The sequence below is a fragment of the Fukomys damarensis genome, unplaced genomic scaffold (genome assembly GCF_012274545.1).
Source record: "Fukomys damarensis isolate Sample0158 unplaced genomic scaffold, DMR_v1.0_HiC HiC_scaffold_39, whole genome shotgun sequence".
Taxonomy (NCBI): Eukaryota; Metazoa; Chordata; class Mammalia; order Rodentia; family Bathyergidae; genus Fukomys; species Fukomys damarensis.
This window is the reverse complement of record NW_022900951.1, coordinates 105871118-105880093: the sequence shown is the minus strand read 5'-3', so window position 1 is coordinate 105880093 and position 8976 is coordinate 105871118. Positions and strand designations below refer to the sequence as shown.

The 8976-nt window shown below is 52.4% G+C and overlaps 1 protein-coding gene across 1 annotated transcript in view; it reads left to right on the top strand.

Moving 5' to 3' along the window:
- The window catches only part of Apln (apelin), a 36208-nt gene extending 28046 nt beyond the window's left edge, over positions 1-8162 (top strand). Inside the window, exons 3-5 of the mRNA XM_033760509.1 lie at positions 43-182; positions 4920-5091; positions 5808-8162. Of these exons, the coding sequence (XP_033616400.1) occupies positions 43-182; positions 4920-5086 (307 nt within the window). The 3' untranslated portion in view covers positions 5087-5091; positions 5808-8162. The remainder of the gene's footprint in view (positions 1-42; positions 183-4919; positions 5092-5807) is intronic.
- Positions 8163-8976: the final 814 nt, after the last annotated feature.

The following is an 8976-nucleotide window of genomic DNA, read 5'->3' as shown; positions in this document are numbered from 1 at the left end:
CTCCTTTCAGCCTGGAAGCTAGCAGAGGCCTGACTGGGTCAGGCCGGTCTTCTCCCCAGCTCAAGGTCCTTCCTGGTCTCCTCTGCTTCTGCGCAGGAGGCCCTCCCCAGAGCCTCCATCCCACCACAGGCGCTTGGCTCTTTCACATCCTGGCTCCAGCCTCCACTCTGCCCCAGGCACAGGTAAACTTCACCTTCATCTTCCTGTCTCAGGCACCAAACCAGGAAAGCCGGCACCTGATCTGACACCTCCATGGTGCTCAGGCAAGGGGAGTCTTTTTGCCCCCACCTGACCCCCCAACACACCTGGCACTTGTGGAAATACCTGGCACTTGGAAATACCTGGCACTTGTGCCCCTTTGCCTGTCCCAAGCCTGGTTCCCAGCCGTGCTCCAGGCTGCCTGTCCTTTGTGTCTCAGTGTCTCCTGGGGCTGCCAGCTCCCGCAGCCCTGTGATCTGGCTGTCACTGTTGCCTCCCTGGCACCACAGAAGAAGAAGGCTAAGACCAGGTGGACTAATGCCAGTGCCAGGGCTGGAGTCACAGGAAGGTGAAAGCCAAGGGACGAAGAGGGCAGGGCAGCAAGTTTCCTAGAGGAAGAGCCCTGTACTTGGTTCCCAACCCTGCAGAGCAGGAGGATGGACTGCAGCCCAGGAGCCTCTGGGGGTTGCCAATGCTGCCAGCCTCTTTGTAGGCCACCTCCTTTCTCTGTCCTTATTCCTGGGTACTGGCCCTGTGCTGAGAGCACTGCCTGCCTTCTAGAACCTCCTGGCTCCAGGTAGCTCTCTCCTGAGCCCGTGTTCAAGATCCCAGCGCTGGGCCAGTGAGCAGGCTTTCTCCTCAGAAACTCCTGCCAGGCAGGCAGTGGCAGGAAGGTAGCAAAAGATACAAATAAAGACACCACTGGGACCTATTCCCTAGGAACCAGTGTAGTTGGCTAGACAAGACACTTGCACAATTGGCACTACAGGCAAATAGCCCACAATGGTACCTTCAGGGAATAAAAAGAGTGGGCACAGAAAACGTGTCCCTGAGGAAGACCCGCATACCCAGTGCTCCTCCAGAGGCTACTGGAAAACTATTGGCCAGCAGACACCATGGGAACCCTTTGGGGGTCCAGCCATTGGGGCAGTACTAGTAAAGCAGAGAACTAGTTTCAAGGGAAGCAAAGTTGGCCAGACTGCCAGAGTGCTGTGGGCTTCTGGCCTAGACCCTGCCACTTCGTGCTTTAATTCACCCCTTTTACATTAGATCATCTGTACATCTCAATTTTGGTACATACTATCCTCACATTTTTTACTTAAGCCTATTGCTGGAAACTTCCAAAGCCTCTGCTGTGTTTCTGCCTCCTGACCTTTCCTGGAGCCAAGGAGGACACCTCCCTGGAGGTGGCCACTAGCTAAGGGTCCAGGTACATATGTCCTATCCTGCCTCCCTTGCCTTCCATTTTGTCCTAGAAACAGGGGCCCCAGAGCTACTTTGTCCTTGGCCCAGACTTGCACACACTATCCTCAGCCAGGGTCACCAGAGTTCCAAGCCTGAAAAGCATGCTTCCTGCTCTCTCCCCACATTCTTTCCTAACATGGAAGGTTAACTCTCTCCTCCCCCACCCCCACCCCCACCTCCTGGCCTGGGATATACTTTGCTCTTCTGAGTCTGAGAGCTGCTGGGCCTGGGCCAAGTGTCCCTGTCTTTGGGCACCTCTCTTTCTCCTCTCCTGCATGTAGTACCAGTGACAGTGTGAGGACAGCCTATTGTACCCCTCCCACTGGGGGAATGGCATCTCCACTCCATCCCTGTCTTGAGTGCTAAGCACCCACGTAACCTGAGCTAGGCCTGCATCGGAAGAAAAAGGACTAAAGGAAGTCAAAAGGAAGGGCCAGGCTGCCAGAGCCCCAACGACATATCCAGGACAGCAAAGCTGGTATCAGGTGATAGCACAGGACCCTGGAGAAGCCAGTGGGGCAGAAGGCTGAGCAGACAAGGGAAAGGTGCTTCATCCCGGACACACACGCAGTGCTACAGAATGGCAGAAGGGGCGTTGTCAGTGGGGTCCCCACCAGAACACCAGTGTGGGTTTTTAAAGTAACCACAAGACAGGTCAGACTATGAGAGGGAAAACAGGTGTGCCATTCCTGGTGAGTGTGATATGTTCCTGAAACGTCACACGCACGCCCCTCTTTGTGCTCTGGCAGGGCTGGAGTTTGAGGTTCATGAAGAACAAATCTAGTTCTCCCACTGGGGGGGCATCTCTACTGGGGTACAGCATGGAGATGCCCTCACTTCATTGTTTCATGTGTTTCAGTGGGCAATGACTCCAACCCCCCTGGGTTTGAGCTTCCTGGACAACTGGCTCCTGCCTCACTTTAAGCAGCAAATGAGTTGGGGGGAAATGCTGAAGTGCCCTGGGGATGGCCCCCATTGCTAAAGGGGTGTTCCTTTGTACAGCAAGGACCTCTGCCTGTGATGAGAATCAACAGCCTCTAATTTGTCCCTTTGGACAGGACAAAGCCAGGGTTTCAGGTGTCAGCCTATCTGACATTGATCCAGACTCAGCATCAAAAGTAGGAAACAGGTGGGTGATGGGTGCAGGGAGCCAGAGAAGTCTGCAGACTTCCTTGAGTTAGGACAATGAGGCCCCTGCTCAATGGGTGACAGAAGCCAGGGGTTTCTGGGTGGCTGCTGTCCAGGGCCTGACTGGTACTCAGTGAGCTCAGGGTGGCTCGTCTCTGTAGGCCTAGTCTTGACAACTTTCTGGCCACAGTCTAAGCCACCACCCTGTATAACCCATCCTTCCCTTCCTGACTGCCACAGACACAGGCTTAGGTGTGAGCACGTGAGGATGACACTCTTCCCTTCCTGGTGCTGGGCCTCCTTTCCCCAGTCCGGAGGAGCCTTTGCACCTCCACCCCCAGTAGTTGAAGGCATGGGCAAGAGATCCAAGGCTTCACTCATGTTTTCAAGGCCCTCGGGGACCTCCCCCTATTCCTGGCCCCATGCTCAGCACAGTCACTACCAATTTGCACCGAGTGTGTCTCTGGTTCTGACTCCTCATCCTCATCAGCACCACTCAGATCCACCTTCAGTACGCAGGGTAAACCTCGAGGGACACAAAAACCCAGGCCATGAGGCGCAGAAGCCAGGTTGGGAACTTAATAAAGGTCCTTTCGTCTTCGTCCCCAGCCCCAGCCCCTCCACAGATGGCAGCCAGAGGGGAGCTCTGCATAAGTCAGACAGAAGTAGCCTCCTTGACCTGGCTGTCCATCCTGCTCCAAAGTGCTAAGACAATTAATTGTTGTTTTAATTCCTGTACGTTTTAAGTTTAGAGGCTCAGTTGACACATTAATTCACCCGGCCCATCAGCACTGAAGCGTGGCTATGTTAACCGAATGAACTTGGTAAATCATAAGGTCGCAGGGTTAGAGCATATGCGTGTGCAGGGGGAGTGTGCGTGTCTGGCTGTGAGTGGGCAGAGAGAACAGCACGCCCTGGAGCCTGGGTAAAGTGGGCCCCAAGGACACACCTCGCCCACTTTTGGCCCAAGAGGAGGCTAAATGCCTGGAAATTGTGTGCAAGGAGTGGAGAACTCACAAGAGCCAAGGAAGGAACCAGAGCGTGGTGGGTGTTGGAGGCAGGGGAGGGGGGCGGAGGAGCAGCCAATGGGAGGCCGTATGGAAACTGTGAGTTACTGGTGGGGATTCCTGCATGGATGGCAATGAGGCTCCAGGGCCAGGGACAAGCTGAAGGCAGATCAGATGGTGTGAGAGAAGAAAGACTGGTACTCATTTTCACTAGGCTCCGATGCCACATTTCTGCAGGCCAGCCCCAAACTGGGCATTGCACATCTGCCTCTTCTCCAGCACCGTCTCATCTCCGCACGCTGCCTCCCTCTGGGTGCCAGCTCGGCGTCCCTGGCTGGACCGCAGGCTCTGAGATTTGCCAAGAGTGCCTTCTTCCTTATCATACCCAAGTATACCTATCACGGCTTGGATTTCATTGTCAGGGCTTAGGCCGGCATGGAGAGACTTCTACTCTAGGCCAGAAGTGAACAGATGTAGAGGGGAGCTTCAGAAGAGTAAAAGCCCCCTGGGGTTGGAATAGATATCCCATCAAACACGGGATGGGAGGCGCAACCTAGGAATGATGCGAGGTAGGACAACTGCAACATCCCAGCCCTCTCCTGATGCACAGACATACTGTGCATTCATTCATTCATGCATGCAATATTTATTAGCCTCTAAATCAGGTCATGGGCTGGGTAGAGCCAAGCATAAAGCAGGCCGAGTCAGACATTCCAGCCATACTCCCAGGAAAGCCTCAGGAGCAAGCCTGAGAGACGCCTGACTGCTGATGGGATACCCAGGGGCTAGGTGTGAGATCTCCAGTAGTCAAAAGGGGGTCACTCTGCCTATTGAAGTACATAGGAGTACAACGACATGATCTTCAGGATTTGCTTCAGAATACTGCAGCCAAACAAAATGAAAAGGGATAATGGAGCATATGTGGCTCCATGTGGATAGCTATGGAATCCGGGTGATGGGCCCACAGAGCAGGAGTCATAGTAATATTGTACGTGTGAAATGTCTGAAGTCCACCAGCTGCATGGGTGCCACGGGGGGTACTGCCCCCCACATCCCAGCCAAGTACAGCCTGATGCCCCAACGTGCACCCCCAACAGTGTTCCAACAGTGCCAGTGAGAAACGTGTTTTAACTGTCAAAAGGACATAAAGTCAGCTACTTCAATGGCAAGATCTAGGTAGTGGGTTCTGCCTGCTCCAGGCCAGTGTATAATCACCATAGTTTTCATCAGGAAACAAACAAAGAAAAAGAAACAAAAGAAAAGCTGTAAGGAGTGCCACCTCCCAGCCCTCCAGCTTTTTCCATCACCTTTCCTTGCTAACTCGTCTTTTTTTTCCTGCAGTGCCCCTGATGCAGCCTCCCGATGGGAGAGGCCTGGAGCAAGGCAGTGTCCGATACTTGGTGCAGCCCAGGGCTTCAAGGAATGGACCAGGGCCCTGGCAGGGAGGCCGAAGGAAGTTCCGCCGCCAGCGGCCCCGCCTCTCCCATAAGGGTCCCATGCCTTTCTGAAGCAGGTAACTGATTGGAGTCCCTGGTCAGTGGGCAGTGCTATGTGCTGGGGGAGGGACAGCCTAGCAGCTTGTGACCCTATCACTCATCATTGGCCAGACATTTCCAGCAAGCAGTCCCGGCTCCACACACAACTAGGGCCTTAGAGTTGCCAGGGAACTTGTAGAGCACTCGTCTAGCACCTTTGTTTCACAGAGGGGAGAGACTGAGGCCCGGACAAGGGCTCCACACCAGGGACGGATCTCCCGCCTCCCCAACAGCTCAGCGGTGCTGTCTCCCCTCCCTCCTGCTGCTGGGGGTTGGGCAGGCTGGTCTGTTGGAGAGTTCTGGAAATCTGGGGGGCCTTGATTGGGGAGGGTTCCAGGGTGTGCCCGCAGGTGTCCATTGTGGAACCTTGCCAGGTCCAGGGGCGAGGTGGGAAGAGGCAGAGAGAATCATGGGGCTGACAGGCCAAGGGCAGGAGGAAAGCTGGGGAAGGAGAGAAGCATCAAAGGCAGCCACCGAGAGAGTAGTGCCTTCACCCACACCCGAGGCCAGGCCTGCTGTGGCTCCCACCGCAGCTGGCCCAGAGGGACACCAACTCGGGGATGGGCTTTAGGGTCAGCTTCAAGGTTAGCGGTGGGAGTAGGATGAAGGTTATTTTCTCTCCTTTCCTTGGGGGGAGGTTTCTTTGACCTAGAATGTGTCCTTGACTTCTCTCTTGCCATTTTTGTCTCATTAGGACTGAAGCACGCTGCCCCACCCCCAGGTGCCAGCGCACTGTGCTTCTCTCTACTCCACACATCCATCGACTTCTCTGGAGCCCTCACATCCAGTCAGCTCTTGTCTCGCACCTGTTCTAGCTGCTGATGGTCCTGGCTCTTCTCACCCACCAGCTTCATCTAACAGCGTGGTCCCGCCCTACATTTGGACGATTCTATTTCTCTCATGAGGATCCATGAAGCCCATCTTCCTGGCCTCTCCCTGGACTGACTTCAGATACCCAGCCTCTCCTGGCCTGCCATACTCCCTGCCCCACCTACCCCAGCTGATGACTCCACCCTCCACTCAACCTCTCTCCTGTATCTGCCCTGGGATCCGGGTGGAAAGCACTTCATTCCACAGTCCTGCAGATCCTTGATTTCTTGTCAGTGAATCCCTCACTTGGCCTCCAGAGAGGAATCCTGAGATGCACAAGGAGAGATTCTAACTAGAAGGGTGGGTGTTGCGATCCAAAGAGGGTGCATGGGGGTGCACAGGAATAGGGTACATGGTACCCTGGTGAAGGGGGTTGAAGCACTGGAGAAGAGGAAGAATAGCACTGTGGCCTCCTCTTCATCCCCATGTCTGGTCCAGTGAAGGAAGAGGTGAGTGAGAGGAGCTCAGGAAGTACCGTGTCACACTAAGTCTCCTGACTCAGCTGACTCCCCACCTCAGCTTCTATGGCAGTTCAAACTCTGAGTCAAGACAGAAGGGTGCTGGGCCTGGCATGGCTCTGTAACCTCCCAGGAGTAAAAGCTGGGCAGGAGGGTTGTTTTTGTCAAGAATCATAGAATATCAAGCTGAAAGGGCCCTTGGAGATCACTTAACTCAGCCTCCTTATGAAAAAGTCTTTGTCAGCAGAGGCCTGGAGAGAGGAGTGATTTGCTCAGGGTCTCTGCAGAGCCAGAATGGGGACCAGGTCTCCCAAGTACCACTTTATGATACCCTCGTCCCTCTTGACGATATCTTCTCAAAACACATGAAGTGCCTTTTTCTGGGGTTATGGTGGTGTGACTGGGAGGGCAGGGAGAAACAAGCTGGCTGTGAACTTCCCCGTTGTTGGGAGACAGAGCTGCTCCCACCTCCCTGCTATCCATAGGATGAGGGTACCATAAGTGGCCAGCAGTAGTCCTGGCCCTGGGGTACCTTAACAGGGCAGCTCAGGCCCTGAGACTACCATTCAGACCCCCACACTACTTGTCCGGAGTCAGAGGTGGCCTTAAATAATTGACTCAATCGCCTCTGCTTTGTGCGGACTGAACCCTCTTTCCTAGTGGCCTTTCCTGGGGGATCAGAGGGAAGAGGGTGAAGGAGAAGGGGGAGGAAAAGAAGGGAAGAAGGAAGTAAGGAGAGAGAGACAGGAGTATGTACAGGTGGTGTAGCACCCCTGGCCAGGAAGTCCTGGCTTTCACGAGGAGCCTTGCACAGCCTCCTCTGAAGGTGGACCCTCTTGACTTTTACCTGAGCAGCCTGCCTTCTCACTGGTCTCCCAGGAGAGAAAAAAGGAAAACAGAAGCCTGATGCCCACCTATGTATGCATGAGGGCAGGGGGAGTCAGGCTCCCCCAAGTCCCACAATAACCCCAAAGTTTGCCCGCGCCTCCCAGCCAGTCTTTTCCTTCCCCTCTGCTGCTGCTACTGCTGCTGCTATTGCTGCTACTGCTGCCACTACTGCCACCTCAAGGCCCACCCTGGGAAGCTGCGTTGGGCATAGCCTCCAACCTATTTGGGCATGGAGTGGGGCTGGCCAGTGTCCACAAAGTCTTCTCTGCCACTGGTAGCCCCACCGGGGACCTGAGCACCTTCCTTCTCCTCCTCCTTTCTTTGTCCCTCAGCAGCCTGCCATGACCTGTAGCCACACCCAGCCCCACGGGGAAGAGGACAGAAGAGGGAGGATGACTGGGAAAGATGGGAACATGGGCAGAGGAGGGTAGTGGGTGGGGTAAGGGTGTTGTCTTATTTAAAGTGGTTGTGTATGATTCTTTTACTAATTTATACGAAGATATGAAGGCCCCTTTCATTAAGAAATTGTCCCTTCCCCATAATTGTGCTCATTGTGTTTGTAAAGGTTATGTGTAAATATGTCTTTGTAATAAAGAGTTAAAAGCTGACAGTTTGCCCTTACTCTTGGAGGTCACGTTCGGGAGGGGAATTCCTTTCCCCTGAGAGCCACGGTTGTCTCTGTGCCCACAGATTGCACGTGCAGGGAGGTCAGTGCCTGCATCTCAAATCGGTTCTAGGTCAACTGGCCTTAAACTGATTTACCACAAGCTTACAAATGGAACCTTTAAGCTTAGTGAGCTGTGCAAATAAAATTTAGCCCACTTTTAAGTCCTTGGGCATCTGTTTGACTATCTTAATTTTTATGGCATTGTCATTGAAAGAATTCTTTTAAAAAGTAATTTATTTAAAACATGCTGATTAAAGATAGAATTTCTACTAAAAGTTACTTTGTACTCTTGGTGGGTGTCTTCTATTTTATCTACTTTCAAACCTATTCAGGACTTTTTAGCTAGTTTCCCTTTCTTGAAAAATCTTGTTTTCAGCAATAAATACATTTGGTAATGACTTTGTATGTATCATCTTCTGTTTCACCAAGTGGGATTGCTTGATGAATGAGATAGCCTGAAAAATAAAATGCATGGAGTTCAGTGCCGTCTGCCCCATCTGTCTCACTTCTTCATGCTAGTTGTCAAAATGTCGATATCTTGCAGAACAGAAAGGAACATTGGGCACATGCTAATTTGGTTAATAAACCCATCAGGTGCTCGCAGGCATAGACAGTGCAGAGCAAAACCCATTGAGGAGGAGACGGGAGTGATCAAAACGGGTGCATCCAATAATCTTCTGGGGAATTCTATAGACGACAAGTATCTATTGCTTGAAATACACAATTTTAAAGAACGTGTCTTCAAACAAACTTGCTAAAAGTAATAAAATGTTCAATAGGAGATAAAATGGAAATAGTCACCCACAAGCGAACAAAATTATCTCATTGACGAAATGCTACAAATTGTGACACAGTGATTCTTAAAATATGACATTATATTGCGAGTGCCTCTTAGGAAAACTGGTACAAAACTCCTTACTTTAAAATTACTAGTTTGACTTTTAGGCAAACTAGTCATCAGAGGAACTGGATTAGGTAGA